The sequence below is a fragment of the Canis lupus genome, chromosome 24 (genome assembly GCF_011100685.1).
Source record: "Canis lupus familiaris isolate Mischka breed German Shepherd chromosome 24, alternate assembly UU_Cfam_GSD_1.0, whole genome shotgun sequence".
NCBI classification, from domain to species: Eukaryota; Metazoa; Chordata; class Mammalia; order Carnivora; family Canidae; genus Canis; species Canis lupus.
The window spans coordinates 31007080-31033791 of record NC_049245.1 but is presented as its reverse complement, the minus strand read 5'-3'; the positions used below and the strand labels follow the sequence as shown (position 1 = coordinate 31033791).

Sequence of the window (26712 nt, the reverse complement as noted above, 5' to 3'; positions counted from 1 at the left end):
CAGGACATGTTGTATATAAAACCTCTGGCTCAGTCTGGAAGACCAAGGTCTAGCACTAGACACTTAGGCCCTGAAGTCATCACCATTGATTTCATATTGTAGCTGGAAATCCTCTTTGAGCACTTGTTTCATCATCAATAACAGGATTGTAATACCTCCCTAATGAGGTGGCTGTGAGGATGCAGACATGATGCAGATACAGTGCTTAGCCAGAACCTGGAACTTACATGACAAGAGCTCAGTAAATGCTAACTTACATAATGATAATAATGGAGAATTCAGCTAAAAATGAACCCTAAAAATTCCCCTAACCTCTTCCTTTTGCAAATGAACAAATCGAGCCCTAGAGTAAAGTCACTGAAAGCACAGACTTAGCAGACAAATCTACATTTAAATATCAGTTCTGCTATGTGCTGGATGCACGATGTGGTCACTGCTTCTAGGCTGTCAGTGTTCTCATCTGCACAATGGACGTTGAGACTTGAAACTGTGAGAAGTACATGCAATTTAAGCAAAGTGCTTAGTCAAGTGCCCGATATGCAGAATTTAAAATTTTACATGAACTGGATAAGCATTCACAAATTATGGTTGTTGTGAGGGCCATGGTCTTCATTCTAGGTGGAAGCAAGTTAATGACCAAATTAGGAGATCAATCTATTTAAACAGAATAATATCAAGTAGACAAAAATAGACAGAGATGTTGAAGATCTAGAAAATATAATTCATAAACTCAAGCTTATGAATATATTGGCAAATTAATATTAAATCATTTTAATGCAGAGAACTCTACACCCAAAAAGAAAAAAACACATCTTTTGAGCACATACAAAATGATCACAAAAATAGAATATGATAGGCCATAAAAGAAGCCCAATTAAATTCTGAAGAATCCATATCACACAGACTATGTTCCCCAACTGTTATACAATAAAATCAGACATTAATAACTAAAGGATGACTATAAAAATCACATGAATTTGACAACTAAATAACATATTACTAAATAACACGGGTTAAAAAGGAAATCACAAAGAATCACAGAGTGAATAATAATGAAAGCAGAGCATGTGTCTATTGTAGAACAGAGCTAAAACAATACTTAAAGGAAAATCTGGAGCTTTCAATTCATTTACTGGAAAACAAAAGTTAAAAACAAATGAGCTAGATATACAGATGGCAGAAAACCCATGAAAAGATGTTCAGCATCATTAGCCATTAGGGAAATGCAAATGAAAGCCACAAGACATCACACTGTGCACCTATCTGGATGGCTAATGTAAACACCAGGGATAGCACCAAATGCTGGTGAGGATATAAAGGAGCCAGATCTCCCATTCACGACTAGTGGGAATGTGAAATGGTCTAACCACTCTGGCCAATAGTTTGTCCATTTGCTAAAGCCTAAAAATGAACTTACCATATGATCCAGCAATTGCACTCTTAGGCATTTATCCTGGAGAAACGAAAACATATTCACACAGAAACTTGTGGGAATGTCCATAGCAGATTTGTTCTTAATAACTCCAACCTGGGGAACTCCCCTGATGTCCTTCAATGGGCAAATGATTAAACTGTAGGCCACCCCAACCATAATATACTGCTTGGCAATAAAAAGGAGCCAACTACTGAAAGAGGCAGCAAATGGGATGTAATCAAGGGAATTATGCTAAATGGAAAAGAAAATCTCAAAACTTTACATACTATATAGTTTCATTTTTGCACTGTTCTTGAAATCATAAACTGATAGAGAACAGATTGGGGTTGCCAAGGGTTTCTGACAATGGGGAGGAGAGGGTGGTCTGTCAGTAAAAAGGGTAGCTGGAGGAAGCCTTATGCAGGAATCATTCTGTGCTTTGATTGTAGAGGTTTTTACACGAAGGCACATTCTTGATAAAATGGCATAAAATTAAACACACACACACTCACAGACAAGTGCATGTCTAAGTCTGAATAAACTCCGGACTGGGCCAACATCTATTTTTTCTATTCATGATATTGTACTAGAGTTAGGTGAGTTGCTAACATAGGAGTGCCCAGGTGAAGGGTACACAGGACCTTCCTATACATTTCCTTGCAACTTTTTATGAATCTGATTATTTTAAATCTTAAAAAATGAGCTGAATAGTCAAGAATGTCAGAAAAGCCTGAAGAAACAAGAAGGAAATTGATAAAGTAAGGATTAAATGTAATGGAGGGGAGTTTAAAAGATTGAATACTGATTCTGTTGTAAGAATACTTAAAAAAAAAAAAAAAGGCAGACCAATAAAAAAGATGCAGTACACACAAATATTCAAAAAAGCCAAGACTAGAATGAACTCTGTGCTATTTAAATTTGAAACTTTATATGAAGTAGATAGAATTACAGAAAAATAAAAGGACAAAATTGTCATTAGAAAAAAAGAGGATGTTGAAATGGACCAGTAAGATGAAAGCATTTAAAATGGCAGTCAAGCCTTCTTCCTCAAAAAATGCCAGGCCTGCATGGTTTCAAAGTGAGCTCCACCAAACTTTTAAAGAATACTTAATTCTTAATTTGTGCCATTTCCTCTTAAAAATAAGACAGAAAAGTTGTTTGGTTCCTCTTGTGAAGTTATTGGACCCTTGACACTAAAATCAGATAAGAATACAAGAAAAGAAAAATACAGGCCCATTCATATATGAATATATAGAAAATGCATCCTAACTTAAATATTAGCTAATGAACCCAACTCTTTTACAAAAATAATAATTAGATTCATATGGGGCTTATCCCAGGAGCAGGCTTGTTTCAATATTAGTGTAATTTACTACATTAATATACTATAGGATAAAAATCACATAATTGTCTAAATCCATGAGATAAGGAATTTAATAAAGGTTGGTACCAATTTATGATGATTTTTTAAAACCAAGAAGAAAAGGAGAGGGAAACTTTTTTAAACTGCCAAGGATTACAAGCCAAAATCCTACATGTAGCAAACAGTATATTTAATATGGTGCAATCCTTTCTTTTCAGATGAGGAAGACAAAAATGCCCACTGTTACAGTTACTATTTAACGTAATGCTGGGGTTGTTGGCCCACACTTTAAGGAAAGAAGATGATACAAGATGTATAAGGATTGGAAAGGAAGAAACAAAACTCATTGTTTGTAGGTGATATGGTAATCCTCCTCGAAATATATGTAAAATGAGAAATAAGAGATTTCAACAAGTTTGCCAGATAGAAAATCAGTTCACAAAAATCAATAGCAAGCCTCCATACCAGCAATAATGAACTAGAAAATCTAACTTGAAACAATTATAATACAAATGATCAAATATTTAGGATTTAACTTGCCCAAGAATTCCAAAATCTCAATGGAGAAAACTTGAAAATTAATAAAAAACCTAAAAGAAAATCTGAATAAATTAGAAACAGTCCATTCTCTACCCAAATTTACCTATAAATTTAATGCAATGCCGGTAGAAATTCCTGTTGGATTTTTAAGGAACTTGATAAGCTCTCTCTAAAATGTATATAGAGGAATAAAAGTCCATAGTTAGCAGTCAGCTAGGACTTGCCCTACTAGCTTTAAGTACATTCTGTATACTCTAAAGCCATAATTGTAAAAGCAGTGTGGTATTCGTGGTATAGCAGGCAAATGGGCCAGTAGAACAGAAGTGTGAGTTCAAGAATCAACCCATGTGTATATACAAACTTTAAGTATGATAAAAGTGGCACTACAAATCAAATAGACTATTTTTTCCTTTTTTTAAATATAATTTTATTTTAAATCAATTAGCATATAGTGTATTATTAGTTTCAGAGGTAGAGTCTAGTGGTTTGTTGGTTGCTTATACTACACGGTCCTCATTACATCAAGTGCCCTCTTTAATGCCCATCACCCAGTTACCCCATCCCCCTACCCACCTCCCCTCCAGCAACCCTCAGTTTGTTTCCTAGAGTTAAGAGTCTCTTACAGTTTACTAAAAATCTTTGGAAAAGAACTTTTTCACTTTGTGGAAGAAAATGAAACTGAATCTCATCCTGATACCTCACACCAAGGTAGTAGAGCTCAGAAGAACATGTCCCTGTGAGAGAGAAGTCTGTCAAGTTAGAAGATCGAAGAATGACTTTGTAACACAGGTTTGCACAAGGATTTCCTAAAATTCCCTGTCTTTCCCTGGAAAGGGAGCAGAGGACAGGGAGATGATAGCAGTTACTCATCCCGAGAGTTCCATACAGCAGTAAGCATCAACAGAGTCCATGTGTGCATACAGCAGCAGCCTAGGGCCTGAAAACATAGTGGGAGTAAGAAACAGAATGAGATAACACAATAGCGTATATCTAAATGAAAACTGCATATGCAACAGTATGCATTTCCTAAGAATACAAAATAAGCACTTTAGACTGGTTATGGTAGAGGAGTGGGGATTGGGGAGAGGAGGGAATAAAGAAACATTTAAGACAGGCTATAGTCACACAGGATAGATATGCTCCAGTAACAACCCCAAATTCTGAGTGGCTTAACCTCTAACAGAAGTACATGCCCCTCTCTCCCTCTTTCCTTTCCGCAGCTCCTTCCTTTTCTTTCCTTCCTCCCCCCCTCTCCTTCTTCCCTCCTCCTCCTCCTCCTCCTCCTCCTCCTTCTTCTTCTTCTTCTCTCTCTCTCTCTCTCTCTCTCTCTCTCTCTCTCTCTCTCTCTCTTTTTCTCTTTCTCCATAGGGATGGCCACAAGGTGACTCTGCTCCCTCAAGATTTCAGAGTCCCAGACTGCAAAAGACTTTATTACAATAAGTGCTTCTGGTGTAGGAGAACGTGAGATAGACCAATCTCACATGGGCTTTAAAGCATCCCTGAAAGTGACAGTCTCTTCTCACATATCACTGGGCAAAGTAAGTTCCATGGACACACCTAACATCAAAGGAACTGAAAACTGTCACTTGACTGTATGCCTGGCATGTGAGAGAATTTTGAGAGCAGGATTTAGGCCTATCATTTGGGAGCAACTTTTTAAAATAATGAAACATCATTTAAAAATTTGGTTGATTTCAGTGCATCAAATATAAAGGGTTTTTATTTATCATGGATCACCATGAACAGAATGAACAGGGAAAAAAAAATCTGGAATATACAAAGAAGTCCTACAAATGAGTAGTAATTGAGCAAAGGATATAAAAGGGAGTTTACAAAGAAGAAAACTAAGGCTAATGGATATATAAAGAAACCACCAAGCTCATTAGTATTAGAGGAATGTAAATTAAAATAGGAATGGCAAAAATACTTTGTACGCATCATATTGGCACACTTTTTTTTAAAAAAAACTGGATAATGCTAAGTGGTTGCCATAGATGTGAGTCCACAGGAACCTTAACACACAGCTCATTTTGCTGAAGCTCTTCTGGAAGCAACGGGAGCACTTCATTGGATTAAGTTTACACATCCAAGTCAGTCAGTCCTCCTGCTCCTAGGAATGTATTTCTCAAGGAATTTATACAAATCTAGAAGATGGTATGTGTGAGGAGGTCTCCTATAGCATAGGCTCTGATAGGGATGAACTGGAAACAAACTGCATGTCCATCAATGAGGAATAGATGGGTAAATTGTGCAGGATGGACACAGCGCATGGGATGGTTGGCAGACAGGACACAGCCACCTGAGTGGATGTCAAAAGCAGTGTACTGAGTGATGAGAAGGTAAAGGAGATATAATACATTCCAGTGTACATAATTAATAGACATGCATTATGCACTGTATAAGAATTCATTCAAGCAAAGGAACATGTGGAGCATAGGTGTGTGTCTGTGGAAAAGGGCAATGAGAGCGAGGGGTGTGGATCAAAAAAAAATACAAAAATGAGCAGAACAATATTTGAGGGTTATAATAGTTCCTTATCGTGGCTTTAACAAATCAACACAAAATCACTTGCTTAGAACAGTACAAATGTATTTTTCCAGAGGTCAGAAGTCTAAAATAGGTCTGCAGGTTTGGGTTCCTTCTGTAGGCTTTAGAGAATCTGCTCCCTTGTCCTTTCTAATTTCTAGAGGGGTGTGGTCTGAGCCAGCATCTGGGAGGTGAGGACAGGAATGACTTACCTAGTGTAGCTAGTGGATCAGAAGGTTTGTATTGAGATCAAGAAGGACTTCAAATGAGAGGGCTTTCTCCAGGCCCGTCTGTAAGACTCCTGCCCCCTCTTTCCCAGGGACACAGCACATAATAATGCAAAAGCAGGTGGAACAGGCAACTGCCTACCCCTTGTAGTTTCAGCAGAAAATCCTGGCTGCCTTGTGACCTGACTCAAAGTTAGACTTTCCTCCCATCAGGGGACCAAGCCTATGCAATGTGAGGAAGTACTGGCTGGTCCTGTTACTCAAAGCATAAACTCATACTGATCTATGATATTGGGTTATAATGCAGCCATATTCACTTCTCCTACTTCCACTTTCCTACTGGGGGCAGGGGAGTGGCCATGATAATGTCCAGCTTGCCCACGTGACTTGCTTTGACTGGTATAGTGTTAGTGGACATGACATGAGGGAGGCCTTAAGACCTCTTGCACGGGTTGGCTTAGCTCTGATGGATGCATCCATCAGGGAAAGAACATACTCTAAGTGGCTGCTGCCCAGTTAGCCTGGGCCCTGCCATGAACACACATGAAGCAGACCTGAACTCAATACACAGCTTGGAGCCAAGCCTGGCGGAGCTGAGATCAGACAGGCAGATGCATGAGCTCACGGATAAATGCCTGTTGTAAACCAGTGGCTTTGGGGTCCATTTGTTACACAGCCATTATATGAGCACATAGAATTTTGTATCAACCTTAGAAGACTTCTAGGAGGTAGGTTTGCTGAGCTCCACTTTACATATTATAAAATCAGGCTCAGAAAGGGTAAAATTACTTGTGGTCACGCATTGCATAAGCAAGTTTTGTTGGTCAGGAGGGAGAGTGTGGAAACATCAGGCACGTGAGCAAAGTTCTTTGCAGATGGAGGGGAGATGAGCAGTGGGGAGGGGATTGTGACTGGTGACTCTGGAGAAGGGAGGGCTCACATGTTTCAGGGGGCAGCCTTCGAAGGGTAAGTCAAAGTTGAAAGTCAAGGAGAAGGATAGTGACCTACCTCTTCACAGTTCGGATAGAAGGATGATCATTTGCTGGCTGTGTAAGAGCCTGTGGTTGGATTGTGTCTCACAGTGTCATGGCCAGGGGCCACTGCTGTTACAGGGGCCAGCCAGGTGTGCATAATTAGGCCACCATCTTTGCTGAGAGGTACTCACGTTGAGTGAGGGTGCTTCACCAATGAGTGAGGCAGGCAGGGCAACAGGGGTCTTCCAGCTACTGTTCTACTGTGCTACCTCTTCTACTGGGGTTCTCTTCTCAATGCTTTGCCCCAAGGTGACTGGAATAGACAGCTTTTGCTTTGTCACATGTCCTTTCTCAACGCCTATGTAAGTCCCAAATGAGACCTGACAGAGAATGAGCCTCTTTCAACTGACAGTGGTTTTTGTTTGAAATTTTTCCTTCAATTTAATTCTCCTCTTGTACGTTTCAAAGAATAAAGCTTTGGACATCATAAAAAAAAAGCTTGGTAGGCATTTCTGGGCCTGCTGACACAGCAGGACTCTTCAAGGCCTGGCAGCCCTGAGTAGTATCTATAGATTAATGCTGTTCCTTGGGAGATCAAGAGTGTCCTGGGGTGGGGGTTCTCAGCTGTGAGCGGCCTCAGCTTTTGAGAAGCCCCAGATCTGAATATAAAAAGCCAAACTCTCCAAATGAAAGAGAAGGTAGTAGTTCTGGGAGAGAGAGACTAAGGGGGTCCAATCAGGAAATCCTGCTTTTGTTTATTTGTTTTACATAATCTGGAAACAGTTTGTTTGCACACAGCCCTTCACCAGCATCACAACTATGGTATGTTGGCCACAGGGAAGACTGTTTCCTAATTCCACTTCCCATTTCGTTCACAGGCAGACTGTTTGCCAAAGGGAAATGCGGCCTGCAGAATGTTTACTGTCTCATCTGGGCCCAGCACCCAGTGGCTTTTGACCATCAGAGGTGCTTCAAGTTTCCATCTTCCTTCCATCTTCCTCCATCTTCCATCTTTCCTTTTTAGTTTCCTGGGATTTGGTTTGTTTTTGGTTTTTTTGTTTGTTTGGTTTTGGGTTTATATATTTATTTTTTTTGTAAATGGACAAGGTAGACTTGCCATGAATTAAATGTGAACTGAACTGAAGCCCAGAAGACTTTATGGGCTCACCTTCTCCTCCCTTCCACCCCGTAACTCTTTTCGTCTCCGGAAACTGAAACCATGTAATTTAGAAACTGCTTCTCTCTTTCCAATCTGATTTCCTCTGCCACCAAAGTAATTTTTAAACATTCTGAAGCTTTTATTTTCAGGCTGCAATCTTGTGCCCATGTCCATTTAATTCTCCCTGGTGTCTAAGCACCTGAGTAGTTACTGTGGCAGGAAGCGAAGCCCACCCCCCCCCCAGCACTCCCACCCCCCCTGCACACCTGGCTCCCTGGTATAGCACCTGATGCACTAGTCTGAGCTACCACTGGGAAGGACCCTGCCAGCTAGGATGTCAGGTGGTGGGGGCGGTCAAGGGGTCCCCAGGCAGAAGGGCACTCTGGGAGAGGAAGGATAAGGACACAGAATGTTCATGAAGTTCAGGCAATGGGGGTCCTGCATTGGTCAAGCCTTGGTTAGCAGATCATACCACTCATTTTAACAAAGAGGATTGCTTGTAAGGAATTGTTATCTGTCATAGATTTTTTTTTTTTTTTTTTTTTTTTTACTATTTTTACTGCAGCGTCTTTACTCGGAATTTTAATCAGCACTGGCCTTGCCTGGGCACTCACTACTCAAACTATTCTCTATTCCTGGTTTCCCAATTGGCTTACTGTAAACTTGACATTAGAATTTCCACCCAGAGTGAGCAGCAGCATCTACTTTGGTGTCACAGCTAAAACTCTATTTCTGGGCATTAACATGCTCTAAAATGCCCTGTGACAAGTAAGTGCCCCTTTAGGGAAATGGCCTGGGTCTTCCTGGATTTTAACTCAGCTGAAAGGTCCGATTTTACAGATATATTGATATTCCTGGGATGAGTTTCCTTCATTCTCCATGTAGCCAACTCTTCTCTTAAAGCCCCTAATAGGAGGTATTTCTTCCCAGTGGACCTGCCCCACAATGCAGTGGCACCACACTGGTGACCCAAATTCATTCATTCATTGAACTAGGACTTACCAAATACCTACTGTCTGCTAGGCACCAACATTTTGTCTGTCTATAGCTTCTCCTGGGTACTTGTGAGGCAGCCCAGGAAATCACAGTGGACTCACAAAGTTATCACCTAAGGACATTTAGATTTTAATCTTCAAATATCATGAAACATAGCGTCATCTGTCCAACACCATGCAGACCACAAAGTAGAAGTGGTCCACTGTTTCAGCATTAGAGTGAGCTACATTTTTTGGATGCCATTCTATCTTTGCAAAGCTGGGCTTCTAGTACCTGGTAGGATGAAAGGAAAAGTATTATACAAATGTCAGCCTGGAGCATTTAACAGGAGTGGCTTGTTCAGTGCTCAACAGATGCATGCCTCCCAGTAGTAGGTAACTGTGGCTATTTATGAGTGACATTACAGCATTTTGTCTTTTGATTTGTGTGTACTGTTTTCTCAAACCACTGTTACATTGCTAGGATATAAATACTTAAGTTGTTTGGACTAACAAATAAATGAAATTGTTAGGTGTTTCTTTGGTTAGAAGCTCTGTGAAAAACTACTCCAACAACAAGAGCACCGTGAACCGAGTTTGGAAACCTGGTTAACTAGATAGAAAGAACTGGCTAGGAAACTGAAAAGGTACAGAAGGAATGTGAAGGTATGACAGCAGCCTAGCAACTGTGGAAAGCAGGCTCTGCTAGGGCTGGACAGGGCAAATAAAATGGGCTAGAGTCATAAACACTTAAGAGACTGGAAGACAGGGACACCTGGGTGGCTCAGTGGTTAAGCATCTGCCTTCGGCTCAGGGCATGAACCCAGAGTCCTGGGATCAAGTCCCACATCAGGCTCCCTGCAGGGAGCCTGCTTCTCCCTCTGACTCTGTCTCTGCCTCCCTCTCTGTGTCTCTCATGAATTAATAAATAAAATCCTTAAAAAAAAAAAAAGACTGGAAGACAGAGCGCTTGTTGGCACGTGCCAGTGTGTCTCAGGCGCTGCAATGAGGCTGGCTCTTTAAATGTTGGAGAAACTGCAGACCAGGTCTAATTGCTGAGACAGACTGAACTTGCCCAGGGTGAAGAAGCAATGTTGGAGTGATGCACCCAGAAGCAGGAAGCCTGCTCTTCCTCCTCCAGCCTTGCAGGGTCTCTCTGTTGTCCCCCAAAGGTGGAGACTAGCATCAAGCCAGGGGATGAAGCAGAGAGCCTAGCCCCAGCAGCACAAAACAATACAAGAGTGTTCAGAGCAAGAGAGCAGCTCAGTAAACAGCCTGGGGTCCTTGGGTAGCAGCCTCCATGCTCACACTGGGCCTGAGGTCCATAGCCCCACTGGGTGGGCCCTTCTGGAGCCTAAGTTGTATCTGCCTCATGGTTCCCCATCCATTCCCCAAGCTGCTTAGCTGTAGGACTGAATTGCCTAGGACCCTTGGAGCAGCACTCATCTGCCCTGTTTAATATCTTAGCCAAGTTCACGCATCCTTTCCACAGAGGAACGTGAAGCAGCACACCTAATCCCATTGTGGGTGCGATACACATCTGAGAGCAAGTTTCCCCAGAACAGCTAAGGCCCAGGGAATGAGTGGAAGCTGGAAGAGAGGTAGGTAATAGAGAGAGGAGGGAAGAGCGATAACCTGCAATCACAGTGTCAGCTCCTCAGTCATCTTCCCTGACTGCCTTACGGAAAAGTCCTGGCTTGCCATCTTCATCCAGCTCGCCCCTTCTCTGTTCCCTTTAAACACTTGCTATGTGGAGTCGCCTGGGGAGGCTCAGTCCATTAAGTACTTGCCTTCAGCTCAGGTCATGATTGGGGTAGGGGAGGGTCCTGGGGCTCCCTGCTGAGTGGGGAGCCTGCTTCTCCCTCTGCCTCTCCCCCTGCATGCTTTCTCTTGTGCACACACACACTCCCTCTCAAATAAAATCTTAAAAAAAAAAAAAAAAAAAACGAAGCATGTACTACATACAGTGTGCAGTTTTGTCAGCCTGCATGTCTGATTGCCATTATGGTTGTTTCATTCTGACTCCCCTACTGATTTTAAGCTCAGGAGAGGCAGGGACCCTGTTTTTGTTGACACTGTGTCCCAGCACCTCGCCTGCCACCCCATAGGTGCTCAATAAATATTTCAAGCTAAACTGTGTCTAGGAACACTTTAGAGTAAATGAAGAGAGCAGGGAGCAGGGAGTAGGGAACGAGACCTGAAATCAAGATCAGATGTTGGGCACAAACCTTCCTGTACTCCCCAGTTTCCCTTCCCTGCTTGATTTTTTTTCTCTAGAGCACTTACTGCCAGCTGATGTTCTGTATAATTTTCTGGTTATCTCATATATTATATGATCCCCCTCTGCACTAGAACATAGGTTCCCAAAGGGCAGGGAGGATTTTTGTATGTTTGGCTCACTCTTACATCCTGTACATTACCGGGCACATGGTAGGGGCTCAGAAATGTTTATTAAAAGAATGAGTTTGTCCGGTGCTTTACTTTTGGCAAAAAAAATACTCGCATCACACTGTCACAACTTCGTTTTTATTCTCACTTACTTCTTAGGAATGGCATAGAGGGATTGTTACAATGCTTAACATGCAGACTGGCCTAATTCATCACTGGATGGGGGTGCTCATGTGGGGGACAGTCCTGTGTCGGAATTTTCATGACCATTTGCTCCTTTGTTCTCAGCTCTTTTTTTTTAAGATTTTATTTATTTATTCATGAGAGACACAGAGAGAGAGGGAGGCAGAGACATAGGCAGAGGGAGAAGCAGGCTCCATGCAGGGAGCCCATGTGGGACTCGATCCGGGGTCTCCAGGATCAGGCCCTGGGCTGAAGGCAGCACTAAACCGCTGAGCCACCGGGCCCTGTTCTCAGCTCTTAAACTTGAAACATACCGCTTCCTCTGCCTGAGGTTCAAACTTCCCGCTCCCTAGCCCCTTCCCCTATTCCCACACACCTTGCATCTTTACTTGGTTAAATCCTATTCACCATTTAGACGGAAGGCCCCCTCTTTTCAGGACAGCCTTCTTGGCTCCTAGACTGCACATTACATTGTTGGTAATTTACTCTCAAATATTTAACAGAGCAATGTTATGGGTGATTTATAGGTTAAGCTATAGTTCTAGATCAATCCCAGTGCTTCAAGCCTTCCCATCAAGAACACACAGTTCATTGAAAATGTGCTGGTGTCTCTGTCAAGAAGCCTCTACTCCAGAGACAATGCTGCATTGCACAGGTGTTTCTGATACTGTATCTTGTTCATCAACCCTCATTTTATTAATTAGTATACTAAATGTCAGAAATTGGTTGTTGCGGTTGAAATTGGAGACCTGTTGATCAACATAATAACAGGTACTATGAGTGGACTTTAATTGGTGAAATTATATTCACATATTCAAAATATGTGGGCTGGCCAAAATATTTGTAAAGCTCTTTCCAGACAAAAATAATGAAGAGGAATGCAGTAAGACTTCTAGCCTTTAACTAGAGATGATAGATTCCCAAACAGCCCTGGTCACCCATTGGATAAGGAGGATTCCTGATGTGACTATAATGGTAATTTATTTTGCGCCTGGGATAGAAGTAGACCAATGACAGCTCTGGGTATTGGCTATCTGTTTTTGAAAATAAACTTTTATTGAAACAGCCACACCCATTTGAGTGCATATAGTCTGTCTCCCTTGCACTCTAGTAGCAGAGGTGAGTAGTCACAACAGAGACTGACCTGCAAAGCCTATATTTACTAGCTAGCCCTTTGCAAGAAAGAAAAGAAAAATGTTTGCCAACTTCTGCAAGGACAGATTTCTGGGACTTTATTGAACTTTATAGAATAGATGATTTGACCTGGTCTCTGTCTGCTTGCTAATAAACATTTGTGTAATAAGTGGTCATCTGTATAGTAGAATTTGGCCTGAGACTTGCTTTTATTATAACCTAATAATGCAGTTGTGGGGGAATCATTAACCTTCACTCACCTCAGATTTCTTTGGTGGCTTCTGGTGTCTATGAAAAAGGATGTAAGGGTTGTGCACGAGTCATGATTAAATTGGCTCAGATGAGTCTCCAGTGCTAGGCTGTCTTTCTGCCACGTGCTGCCTGGAAGCCCAGCACTTCGCCTGCTGAAAGGCACTTCCAGCTTCATCGCTCTGCTCATCACACTTGTTGTGTCTACATTTCCTTCCAGAGCCTGAGTCTCATGAAGGCAAGAAAGTGTCTGTCTTATTTACAAGTATCCCCAATGCCTGTCCCATCTCAGAGGTTCAAGATGTGCTTGTAGAAATAAGGAATATATACAGCATTTTCTGAAAATGCATTAATGGAAGCTTGGTGGCTCCAAACCATAGTTGGTTAAAAGCATGAACCCAACAATCAATGAGATCGAAAACCAGGCCAGTAACATACAAGACTTCTACCTTAATGGCTCCTCTGCCTGCCTTCCTTCTGGAGGTGGGAGCTGTATGTGAAGGAACATAGCTGTGTCAGGTACCATTTAAAAGCTTGGTGGAGGGGCAGCCCGGGTGGCTCAGCGGTTTAACACCGCCTTCAGCCCAGGGTGTGATCCTTGAGACCCAGGATTGAGTCCCACGTCAGGCTCCCTGCGTGGAGCCTGCTTCTCCCTCTGCCTGTGTCTCTGCCTCTCTCTCTCTCTCTCTCTCTCTCTGTCTCTCATGAATAAATAAATAAAATCTTTAAAAATAAATAAATAAAAGCTTCGTGGAGACTGTTTCCTTAGTTCCCCTCACAGCCCCGAAGAGCAGGGAGTATCACCCACATTTTACATATGAAAAATAAAGGTGGCACAGATGCCGATGGCACATGTGACTTGCTTTAGGTCCAGGTGTTCACAGAGCCAGTGTTGTCTTTATTACGCCATGACATCACCAATGCTCAAAAGTAGTTTTTCATTAATTAATGAGCCACTGAATGTGTAGATGAATTACCTTCCTTATTTCATTGCTACAAGAGGGTAGCAATGGAGTCACCTTCTCACAAGGTAACATGTTCCAGCATGGCAGGGCTCTGTTTATCAGGATAAGTAAGACCCAGTGACCCTGGATTGTGAGAGTACCAGCATTCTCCAAAGAAGCCTCTGGATCCCTGTCCTTGCCTCCTTTTATAAGATGTCCGTGGTAATAGTCAACAAATTCTCATCCACCAAACATCTGTAATAAGTTAAAGGTGGTGGAAAGTAAGCAAGAGAGTGGGTTTGGATGATGCTGGAAGGAAGATGGATTTTAATTTTGTTCCTTTTACCTTTTTCTCCCTTCGTGTATCATTTCCATGCAGAAATTGCAAATTAATGGTCACATCGAAATATCTGTCAACGTATTACTGCTCTTGTAGTATCAAATTATACTGGCAATAATGTTTCCAGCTGCCTAGGACTCCATTGCAATTTAATTTGAAAGGAACTCAAATTGCATCTCCAAATGGATAAAAAATTAATTTTACATACAAGCTATCCACCTCCACATTTTCAGCCCCATGCCCCAAATTATCTCAATGTAGGTTCAACTTTGAACAGTACATATGTTACAGCCAACTCCACATGCAAAGATGAATAAATAGAAAATTCATGATTTGGAAATCTGCTTTGCTGCTCTTTTTTTAATAAGATGTTCTGCCTTGATTAAGGTCATTAGGAGATTCTACAGCTATTGCCTTTGACAGCAGGAATGGAAGCTGGGCCCATATAGAACAAAAAAGCCTCAAATTCTGACTTAACCACATAACTAGCCTTCACAAGTGGAGTGTAAAGAGAGCCCTGATTTACCCCTTCTCCCCTGCAGTATGGAGGACCTTAATTCTGGTTTGGTCTTCACTCACCATCTACTTTCTATGTTGACTCATTCCTCTATTTATTAAGTAGCCATGTGTTCTAGTTATGAAAACGAAGAGATCTGAGGGCTTATAAGGGAGCAGGTGAGATGAACATGAACCGAGCCTGTACGTGACTAACCCGCAGTTGGGTAAGGGGTAGGGAGATGTGCTGATGGGCTGGAGAAAACACGGCAGAGGAGTTCACTGTACCTGGGCAAGGAAGGCTTGGGGAGAAAATTAGAAGGAAAGGGTAGTATTGGCTCTGGACCTGTGAATCTGTTGACCAAGGATTTGCCAGTGGTGTCCCAAGCAGAGGGAACAAGGGCAAGAGCAAGGAGGTATGGGAGGAATCAGGACATGGTACTTGGCTTTCCCAACGTAGAGTTGGAGGAGTGAGCAGCTGGAAACGAGGAAAGGAGTTTGGAGGTGGGAAGGTAGAGGTTGCAAGTTGGGCTCAGGTATTAGGTTGGCAATGGTACTTCAGGGAGAAATGGTATTTAGTAAGATCTAATGTGCAAAAGAGGAGAAGTGATCGGAGGTCAGGAGGACCAGCCTGCCTTCCAGAGGCAACTGTGGGAATGAAGGAGCTTCTGAAGACATGAGTCAGTCACACGCAGACCCACATGCACACTTGTCCCTAATCTGTGCAAGAACACAGTAGGGTCTAAGGCCAGAACAAATAGAGCACTGCGGCCCCCTTCCTTCTCCTTTCCTCTGACTTTATAAAAAGTCTCATGCAAACGTGTGGAGACTTTAGTCCTCATTTCTGAGTTCTGTCCACTCTCCCCAAAGTGCCATTCTTTGGTTACCCCTGGGCCTTAGGGATGCACACACATGGACTAAGGTCTGATCTTGGAAGGGCAGACCAAGGGAAGAGATTCATACAGGCTCCAGAAGTAAGTTTGGAATGCTGGAGCAGGGAATTCTGGGGGTATCAGGTACCTGGATCCTGGTCCAGAATAGGGAGTGCCAGGAGCAGATGGATGCTTTGGCCCACTGACTGCTTTGGCTGCAGGAGGAAGGCATAGGCTCAAGAGGGCAGCATGGGCTCCTTAATGCACAGGGCTCAGGACAGGGCCCCTGTTGTCAGGTCTAAGGGCAGAGAAAGTATACCCAGAGGCCAAACCACTTGGGTTTTTCATCAGAGGAAGATTTTCCAGCTTCCTAGACAAGCCACACTCTCTTCCCACTGTTTATCTTCTCTCTGGCCAGGAGGCTGTTACTGAAGACGGTCATGTGGGAATGGCCTTTTCTAGTGACAGAAACTGCCCTGGGCTCTAGGCTTGGACATATTTACACGGGGATGTAAATTCAGCAAACCAATCTCCACTGCACACACAGGGAGTTTCTCGGCAATTTCCAACTTGTTTGCACCGACCCAAGTGTAAACGCAAGACTCTTCCTGCTATAGACAATCACTGGAGCAGAAGCGGGGTTGAGAGGCTGAGGTTTGTGGGGAGGAGTCAGAGCGAAAGTGTGAAGGCGTCCATCACACATTGTGAAAACTAGTTTCCATCGTGTGGATTGTGGGACATTCTTTTTGCAGGAATGCAAAAATAAATATGTTCACCTTAAAGGCTCAGTGACATCATGGCAGGGATGAAACCGGGACTGTGGAGTCAGGGGGTCCAAGCTCGGTTCCCAAGAACAGGTCACCATCTGTTCATTTCGGTTTAATAAACATGAACTGGCTCCTCGACAGACCCTGTACCATGTGTTGAGGTTGCTGGACAAATGGAATGTGGTCCCTGGCAGCCTGGGAGGAGTGACAGATAAATGAACAAGCAGTTCCTAGAAAGCATAACAAATGCTGAGTGGGCTGGACACCTGTGCAAAGGGCTATGGGAACCCAGAGCCAGGGACTTGGCTGTGTGGCTCCTGGTCAGTCACGTCCCTTGTTGGCCTCAATTTTCAATGCTAGAGAGTTGTTTTCAGCATGCGAGTGCCTAGCCCACAGTTACTATGTCATCAGTAGCCATTGTCTTTTCTTCTCTTGAGTGGGAGTTCTCGAACTCTCAGAACACTGTCATCCACACCCGTCTAACCCACAGATCTACCAGAGGTCTTGCCTTTTGCACAGGAACTGAGGCTTCCTTGATCTTAATTTCCATACTCTGGGGTACACCTGAAGTCATGCCTCAAGGTATCAGTAACACACTTGGCCATATTTCCCAAATCCCTTCTGCCTCTGGTCCCTCTGTTCCCAAGTGGTATTTCATTGCCCCAAGGGAAGCATACCCATCTCAGCCCTTTCTAGAATCCACAGGAGGTCAAAACCCTTTTGTGTTGTTCTAAGGTCCCATTGAAGATCTGGGAGTCACACTCAGCTCTTGGCAACATTCTGCTACCTTGTTCACCCCCATTTTCTCCTGTTCAGTCTTAGTGACAAGTAGATTCACTTTTCTCTTCCTGTGAAGGCTGAGCACAACTGATCCCAAGGCACTGGGGGTGCAGCTTCTGCTCCAGATAAACTTCTTAAGGCATTTCTCCAAGAAAGGCCATTTTCTCTAAGAGGAATGCCCATAGTTAAACAGAGGCAATTTTCTCTCTCCCTTTACAGTTCATTTTATACTCATTAACAGCCCTCTGAGATTAGTGCAATAATTTCCACTTTATAGACGAGGAAATGGAGGCTCAGAGATGAAGTGCCCTTGCCCAAGGTCACACAGCTAGTGAGTGCCAGAGTCTGGCTTCCAGCCGGGCTCCCGTTGTTCCCTGTGGCCAGTTCCCAGTGGCCCATCTGATGACTGTGGCATTGCTTCAGAGGAAGCAAGGAACTTCCCCAGTGCCCAGACCTTCTGGCTCTCGGAGGGAGTCTCTGCTCTGTGGCAGCCTTGCATCATCCCTTCCCCTCTTGGAAAAGGCACCTCTGCCTGCTTCCTCCTTTAAGAAGAGCAGACAGGTGTTTGAGTGCACAACTGTCCAGGTGAGCTGTGGAGAGAATTCTGGTGAAGCTGGAGACCAACAGTGGGAAAACAGGCCGGTGGTCAGAGGAGCACTAAGTGTGACTGAGTCCCGCGTCGCCCTCTCCAGTGGGTCCCTGGCTCCTGAGGGTCAAGCATTTCTGCCTTATGGTTCCCAGTATCCTCCCCAGGTGTCCACAGGCCCCTGTGACTTGGTCCCCTTGCCCGTGGTCTCATGGCACAGCATAAATGCAGAGGCACTGGACCCCTGCGGACTTCAGATCTTAGCTGAGCACTCCCTATGTGGCACAGGCCTCAGGGCTCTGGTTTCCTCTCTGATGAAACAAGTGATGCTTTCCTTTGCAGATGGTGGTGAGGTCCACAAAATGGGCCATCCATCCTTTGGCTTGACACTCTCTGGGGCCTTCCGGTGCATGTCTCCGGACTAGGTGCGGGCTCCTGGGACAAGCGGTCAGCATCCTTGCTCTCCCAGGGCTTACGTTCTGGTGGGCAGGGCCAACTTTTAAAAAGCTGCCATGGTGGGAAATGAATAAATAAACAGTGAACAAGAAGAGAAAGAAATAGCCCCTGAGCTCTGCTGGGGCGGGGGAGGGGGGTGTAGCTCAGCAGGGACATCTTTCCTCACAGAGGAGACCAAGTGAACAGGGAGGGAAAGCAGGAGAGGGTACGGCCCAACTCCAGCAGGGAGGGGAAGGGCGGCAGGCAGGGCGCAGGAGGAAGAGGTGGGAGAGAGAGGGTGGCTCTGCTTCCCTCGAGGACATACACAGCACCTGCCCGACTCTCTCTCCAGACCCCTCGTGTCTGGCATGTCTTCTGACTTTGCACACTAGGCATGTAGTCAGATAGACACAAGTTCAAAACCCCCCTTGCCACTTGCTAGTCTTGTTACTCAGCACAAGTTCCTGGGCCTCTCTGGCCTCAGTCTATTCATCTGTAAAGTGGGACTGGCAGCCAGTCCCTCCCTCACAGGGTCACAAGATGATGCAGGTGACAGACCCTGGCTGGCCATCAGCGCTGTTTTAGTGTTTCATTTGTGCTTTAGGGGCACATTGGAGATTCCCTCAAAAATATTTAACATGGGCTGTGGTACATCTTAGGATGTTTAATAAACTGGACGACTCTTGGATTTAAAAGGTCTTATATGTTGCCATCCTCACTCTCTAAGGAGATGAGGTGAGAAAGCCCTAAGGGTGATGATCTTCTTGGGGTGTGCCGTCTCTTTTGAAGGCACAGCCAGAGGAGGAGTGTCCTGAGGTCCTGAGCAGGGATAAGTGGCCTCCCTGCCAGGAGAGTTCTGGCATTGGGACCTGCAGAAAGGCTCCAGCCAGGCGAAACTGGTGGGAACACTCAGACTTCCCAGGCAAGCAGCTTCTTGCTCATCCTGTGCTTTTGTACATTTGTCCTCATGCCATCAGGAGTTGTTAAACTAATCGACCACACCAGATCATACCCCCACTACTATGGGGACCACACTTTTCACCTTCTATTCTGTGTGGGCTCAGCACAATGGACCTTCAGCAACAGCTTGTTCAATGTCACATTCTCAAAGTCACCCATTTGCTTTTGGAACGCTGGCTGTCTTTTACACAAAGGACCTGTGAACATGAATAATTGGGCTGTACAAGTGACCGTGAACTCCTCAGTCAATCCAGAGCCAGGCTGCTCACTGTCCCCAGCAGCTCGTGAGCAGGCCTGGGCTGGTTTGCCAGGCGCCCTGACATTTCTGGGCATCCTCCTCTAAAGAACACTGTTCTGAAGTGTGTTCCTTGGCAAGGCTCTGTCACGAGTCACAGGACATTTTCCCCATAGGGACAGATCAGGGAACGTAGCTTGTACGGAGTCCTGCCCACTTTCTTACTGTTGCATTGGCATAGGGGCAGCCTTACCCCTGAATGCTTTTAGAGGACAAAATACTAATACCCCTATATGCTCTTAGGGTAATAGAATCCATCCTTTGCTTAGGGATACTATACAGCACTGGCACTTAAAATACTTTCAGAGTAGAGACAACATACAAAGCCTTATTATTTGCATCACTATTCTTACCGCTACAAAAGAAAAACCACCATATATTGAGTGCTTATTAAATCCCAGGTATAATTCTAAGAGCTCTGCAAACAACATTTCATTTAGCCCCCTACTACCCACCAGTGAGGTTAGTACTATTATTACCCTCATTTTATAAATGAAATAAAAGATGGACCGAGAGAAATTACAGAACTTGATAAAGCTGTTTAGGTAATATGGAAAGAAAATACTGATTTAATCTCTAGCCTCTGCTTAACTACTTGCAGCTAAGATAGTTAACACAAGAACTTATGGGGATGCTGATCACAAAAGAAGTTATACTTCTATTATAAGAAATGCCTAAGCTTTATAGAATGACTTCACATGTGGGGATTTTTTTTTTGAAATGTTTCATTTGTTATAATGTGTTTTGTACTAAAGCACCTATTTTATATGATGTATAAACAGAATATTTGCAATAAAATAAGACAGCCAAAGTTATATATGGGGGTCTGGATGGGGAAGGATGACATGGGACATAGCAACAGAGTGTGAAGACATGACCACATCTACTTTTCAATTATTTATTTATTGAGTGAGAGGCAGGAAGGGGGAGGCAGAGGGAGAGCAACAATCCAAGCAGACACCATTCTGAGTGTGGAGCCCAACACAGGGCTCGATGTCACGACCCTAAGATCATGACCTGAGCCAAAATCAAGAGTTGAATGCTTCACCAAGTGAGCCACCCAGGTGCCCCCATATCCGGTTTTAGGACCATGTCCTGGAGGGGTGTGTTTGGAAAAAAGTGAGAGCAGAGAAAGAATGTCAAGGGCTGTCATTGGAGGCTGGGAAATGATCGGTCGTGTTGTCAGTGGAAGGAGGGGAATTGTAAGGAGTAGTCAGCAGTGCCGGTGACCATGTAGATGAGGTACTGAACGCTGTGTACTGAACACATGGCTGGATTTCCAGCCTGCACACCTCAGTGTGGTTAATGAGGGAGAGGGGGCCGATTTCCCAAAGGGAGAGAATGTGGCAGGATTGCACGTAAGGCAAGTCTAAATTAGTCCAACCGTGGGATGTTGTATGTGCTTTTGTTGGTTCCCAGGGCAGTTTTCAGGGGTGCCCCGATGAACCTTTACGAATTGAACAACTTTGCACTTCTTTTAATGGTTAACATTTATGTATGGCAAGTGATTCAGGTTTTCCCTTTATATAATTATGTTTTCTTTTTAATGCATGTGCATAAGTAAGAAAAAAAGTTTGATTTACAGAAAAAATGTCAATTAAATTGTACTCTATGTGGCAAAAATCATGAAGGCTATGGCTAAGGGGCCAAGATAAGTTTGGGGGCTGGTCCCTCCTGTTTCAGCAGGACACCCAGCCCTGCTGCCTAACAGTCCTCCAAGCCTTTATGTATTGTGTGCGTGTGTGTCTTGCAGACCCTGTGCACGGCCCGCAGAATGTGGAGATCGTGGACATCCGCGCCCGGCAGCTGACCCTGCAGTGGGAGCCCTTTGGCTATGCCGTGACCCGCTGCCACAGCTACAACCTGACAGTGCAGTACCAGTACGTGTTCAACCAGCAGCAGTATGAGGCTGAAGAGGTCATCCAGACCTCTTCCCACTATACCCTGCGTGGCCTGCGCCCCTTCATGACCATCCGGCTGCGGCTGCTGCTGTCCAACCCTGAGGGCCGGATGGAGAGTGAGGAGCTGGTGGTGCAAACAGAGGAGGACGGTGAGTGGCCAGGGGGTAGGGGGGTGTGCTCACTTGGGAATAGACGATGCTGAACCTGTCACCGGGCTAACCCCGACAGTGATGAGGTTTTCTATTTTCCTGCATCTTTAATTTCCTCCTCTGTAACGACCTCTTCGCCAAGGTCTTTAACGAAGGGCATCACACAACTCCAGGGGGGCTGTCCCCTAGACACAGACACGCATTTAGATTTGATCCTTCCACAACCCCATCCTTCTTCTCACTTTATAAGACCTTCTATTTCTGGTGTTTAACCACACTGATGCTTCTGGAGGAGGCATTGTGTATCATACTGTTTAAGCGCATTGAATCTGGGAGTCAGACCACTCTGGATTCTGTAGGAGTTAAATTAAAAAAAAAAAAAAAGCACGTGTAAATTATGTAGCACACTCACTGGATGACCCAGAACCAAATCCACACCTGTATGTCTTACAAGCAGCTGAAATGCAAAGTATCCAAAAATGAACCAGTCTCCACTTCTCTACTGACTTCTCACTCCGTGTTCCTCATGTCAGTGAACTGTGTCCAGTGAGTCAAAATAAAGACCTGAAGTGATCCTCCATTTCTCCTCCCTACCCCACCCAGGCCCCTCCACCCCTACAAGGTTCTGATGAGTCAGCTTCGTGCAGTTTACCTCCCAACATGCCTCTTACCTTGAGACTCCTGGACTACAGAACCACATCACTTTTCCCGCCCTCTGTCCTTGCCCATGCCATTTCTCCTACTGTCATGGCCCCTCCCTCCATATCTGTGAGACAAGCTGTATTCATCTTCAGGTCTTAGCTTGCATGCTACTTCCTCCAGGAAGCTTTCCCTGACGGCTCCAAGCTGATGTGAATGTTCCCTCCTACACTCCCACTGCATTTTGCATGTGATTCCACCACAACAGCTGTCTTATTTATGGGAGGACAGAACTTGCTGGTTCTAGGACTTACCTAAAAAACACTTCTCAACACCATATTTCAGTTTTCCTTCCAGCATCTTTAGTTAGTTCTTTGGAAACAGACTGTGAGGTATAGATTTGGGTACAGGTGATGGAGTAAGGAAGTTTTCCCTGGGGAGTCCGGAAGAGAAGTGAGACAGGATAGGGAACGGGAGGGTAAGGTGCAACCTCAGGCCTTGTCCAGCAGAGGGGGCTGTGACCTGGTCTGCAGGAGAAGTCCACAGGATGGGTCTTGCATCACTCTTGCTCCCAAGCAGGGAAGAAGGGAGCTGCCCTAGGGCTAGGCCTGGGATGCAGAAGGAGGGTCGGGAGGAAATTCTCAGGAAGTGCTTGCTGTCTGCCACATGCAGACAAAAGGTCGAGGGGGGCAAAGATGGTGTACAGGGATGGACAGAGCACTGTCATTGTCAGCCACATGAGGCAAAGATGGGGGCTTAGAACCTCAAGGCAGAACCTCTTCCATGGCAATCCCCCCTACCACTCTTGCTTCACATAAGCAAGTTCAAGGACCCTGAGTAATGGCCCCTGCTGGGATCCAGATAGACATCCTCAGCTGCGAAGTCCCCCGAAGAGAAAGAAGAAAGTGTGCCAGCCTCTGCTCATCCTGTCCCCCTATTCTCCTTTCCCCAAATCCCATCTTATAACTGGAAGTTTTACACAACCCACCTACATGGTAAACCCTTCGTGACCCTCCTCCCCCTTTAAATTCATTGTCACGGCAACTCTTTGCAACCCTTGGGGACTGCTTCTCTAGATAGTAACTGCAGTAGTGACCCAGCCTCTGTCACCTTGGCCCCCCACCTTCCTGCCTAACAGTGACTGTAGGCCTGATTCACCCCTGGATCAGCCTCATCAGGTGACCTAAGTGCATTGCTTCCTGTGAACCCATTCGCATCCAACCTCCAATAGAGGAGTGGGCATCTGACCGGGGCATCCTTCTGCAGCTCAGGATCTGTGGCCTTGGGTTTGGTTCCAGGTGAAGGTGCTGGGCCTTTTCCTGGATGGCTCTGCTGTTTCAGAGATGCACAGCTCATCCTCCGGCAGGTAAAGGATGTGCTGCTATGGAAGGTGAGCTCTAGAGCCACACACGTGGGACAAGCCACGCTCCCTCTCTGTGCCTCGGTGTCCTTGCCTGTCAAATGCAGATACAAATAGTGGCCATCTGATAGGTTGGTATGGTCACTGAAAGGAATGATATATAGACATTGGAATGAGAGCACCTGGCTGGCTCAGTTGGTAGAACATGTGACTCTTCATTTCGGGGTTGTAACTTTGAGCCCCACATTGAGTATAGAGATTACTTAAAAATAAAACAAAAAAAAAATGGGAATGATGTCCAGAAGACTGTAGGTTTTCAATGAATGTGGCTGTCACATTTGGATTAAATCACAGAAGAAAAAAAATGTCTTGGCAAAGGATCCTATAGCCCAAGCAATACAGAAACCAGCAACCTGCCCTAGGACACGCATTCCAGCTCGTTGGAGAAGATATGACTTAGACACTCAAGGAATAGTGACGTGGTCAGTGCCTGATCTGAGAAGCAGAGCAGGGCAGGGAGGGTGGTTCGGTGGCAATCGGTTATTAGACAAGGAGGAACTGCCACTATTAAAACTCGGCATGGAAACTCCAGAGTCAACATGAACAATAGGGTTAGGTCCAGGAGCAGCTCTGGGTGTTTTCTCCAGGATGCTCTATGTGCCTCGGGCTTCTTTATGAGGATTACTTAACTTGTGCCACAGCAAATCCCAAGTCCCGTTTTTATGCCATGCCTTAGCCTCTCCCTTTCTCCTTCCTGTCACCAGGGGGGTGAAATCACAAAGCCTTTATCAAAGTAACTTGAGAGCAGCAATGCTTTAAAATTAAACTTTAATTAAACACCATTTATTAAACATCAATTCCTACTCTTTGGAGACGTGTGGACATTATCATATTAAAAACACCAACATCCAAGACATGCATCCTCCATCTCACAGCTCTGCTGAGGCCCCACCTCAGGACCCTCTGTGTTGAAGGAAGACTGCCAGAGGGCCCAGGCCCCTCCCTAGGCCAGGATCAGGTTCCATTCCTCCTCAGGAGGGAAGAGGCACCATTTCTGTTTGTTGGGAACTCATCCACCTCAAGGACAAACTGAGGCTGGGTCCTGGCCCTAGTCAATTAACTGAAACCCCCTTCAGGGAGCCACAGAGCAACCTCTCAGATTGAGCTGCCTGGATTCATGCTGCTTTTGTCTGAGCTCCAAAACTGTCTTCTGGGGAATTTGTAGAATGGGTAATTTCGGTGCCCTAGTCCCTTTGAGGTCCTACAAAGTCATCCACCGCTGGTGAAAGCAGCTCATGGCCACGAGCCCCATGGCATCAGTTGGGGAACAGCAAGGAGACTAACTGGGGTTCTTTATTTTTCCTTTTTTCATAGATGATTCAGACAAACCATGGCTTACTTATTTAGTGCTTCCTTCTCTGCCTTTCCCCAGACCACAGTCATGATTCTGAAATGGAACGTACGAGACCTTGAACTACAAAGACAGTGTTGATGATGGTCTCATTTGGCTTCCATTTAGTGAGCACCTACCCTGTGCTAGGTATTAAAAGGCGTGTTATACACGATGACTCAAACCCAGGATTTTATTGCGAAAGTTTCCATGCTATAGAAAAATTAAGAGTCGTGTAAAGAAGACCTGTGAACCCTTGGCCTAGATTCACCACTGGTAAACACCATGTTCCATTTTCTTACTCATCTGTATGTATGGTATGTGTGAAATGGAGGCATCACATATAAAAATGCATATAGTATTTTTAAGTATTTAAAAGTAAACTGCAGAAATCCCAACATTCTGATCTCTCAACTCTTTGAGAGTATACATTACCTAAGGGCAAGGACATTTTCCTACACAACCATGACACTATAAAACATCTAAGAGACTTAGCATTAATTGGAAAAAAATCAGGTAGGCAAAGCACATTCACATTTCCAATCATGTTAAGCATGATTTTGTGTAGCAAAACCAGAAAATGAGACATTTTTGGCAAAAATGCCACATGGGTTGGTGATGTGTATTTTTTACTGTATGCTATCTAGAGTTACATAATAATGTCAGGGAGTCCCTGACATACTGCATTTGGCCACTTAGATAAGCCCCTCTGCTGTCAATACAGCCCTTTCCTCTTTTTAAAATCAGCAGTTCTGTGCATTGGTGCTTTGAGGTTGGCAAATCCCTATTCCTCCATGATTTTTTCACCCAGTGGTTTTAGCCTCCTTGATAATCCTCCCCTGAATCATTTTATTTACAAAAGGGTGAATTTTAAATCTATCATTCCCTCTACATGGATTAATTAGCATTCTCCTTTATAGAATGATTTTCTCTTCCCATCCTTCCCCATTTTTAATATCCCTGTTGACTCATAGATCATTTGTTTTTGACTCCTTGCATTAAAATCCAGTACTATTTATAATTCTCTTCGATGCTCACATTGTCTCATCTGTGGCTAGTGGGTTGGCTCCTAGGTTCTTTTGACACGTTCTCATTAGTCTTCCTTGCTTCTGCCATAACAAAATATTCTAGACCACCCTTGTAATATCTCTGCTCCACACCTGAAGTCAACCACTTCTCTAAGGATTTCTGATCTCTTTCAGTGGGGAGTGGTACTTTGGCACAAAGATATACATCTTAGCTGTGATCGATGGGGTGTTATAGCCTCTAGACTCTTCAAGTAGGTACAACTGAGGGGTTTAATTTATCTGTTTTAAATCACCAGGTTTTACTGATTCAGATCACCTCTTACTGTCATTCCATACATAGATCTCCTTCCTGCCTCTGTGAGAACCTGGTTCTTAACATCCACGTGTTTCTTCACTTGCTCCATCCTACAATACATATAAAATAGTTTCTTAACTACAATACCAATCCCCCTAAACACAGGAAAGCTACCATGTGAAGTTAAAGATTTGCTTTTCAGTCGTTCTCTCCTTAAGCAGCCAAAATACTATGTTCAGAGGCTTAGTCTTTTCTCTGTGCAGTTATAGCATCATTTTGATGCCCAGTGAGGTTCATTTGTATCAGTTTTAAGGTTTGTCTTTCCCCCATCCTTTTTATTTTTAA

At 44.3% G+C, this 26712-nt stretch overlaps 1 protein-coding gene across 2 annotated transcripts in view; it reads left to right on the top strand.

The window, feature by feature from the left end:
* PTPRT (protein tyrosine phosphatase receptor type T) overlaps positions 1–26712 on the top strand; it is a 1032653-nt gene that overhangs the window by 612617 nt on the left and 393324 nt on the right. For both annotated transcript variants that reach the window (XM_038572341.1, XM_038572340.1), the window contains exon 8: positions 21359–21655. In XM_038572341.1, coding sequence (XP_038428269.1) covers positions 21359–21655 — 297 coding nt within the window. The remainder of the gene's footprint in view (positions 1–21358; positions 21656–26712) is intronic.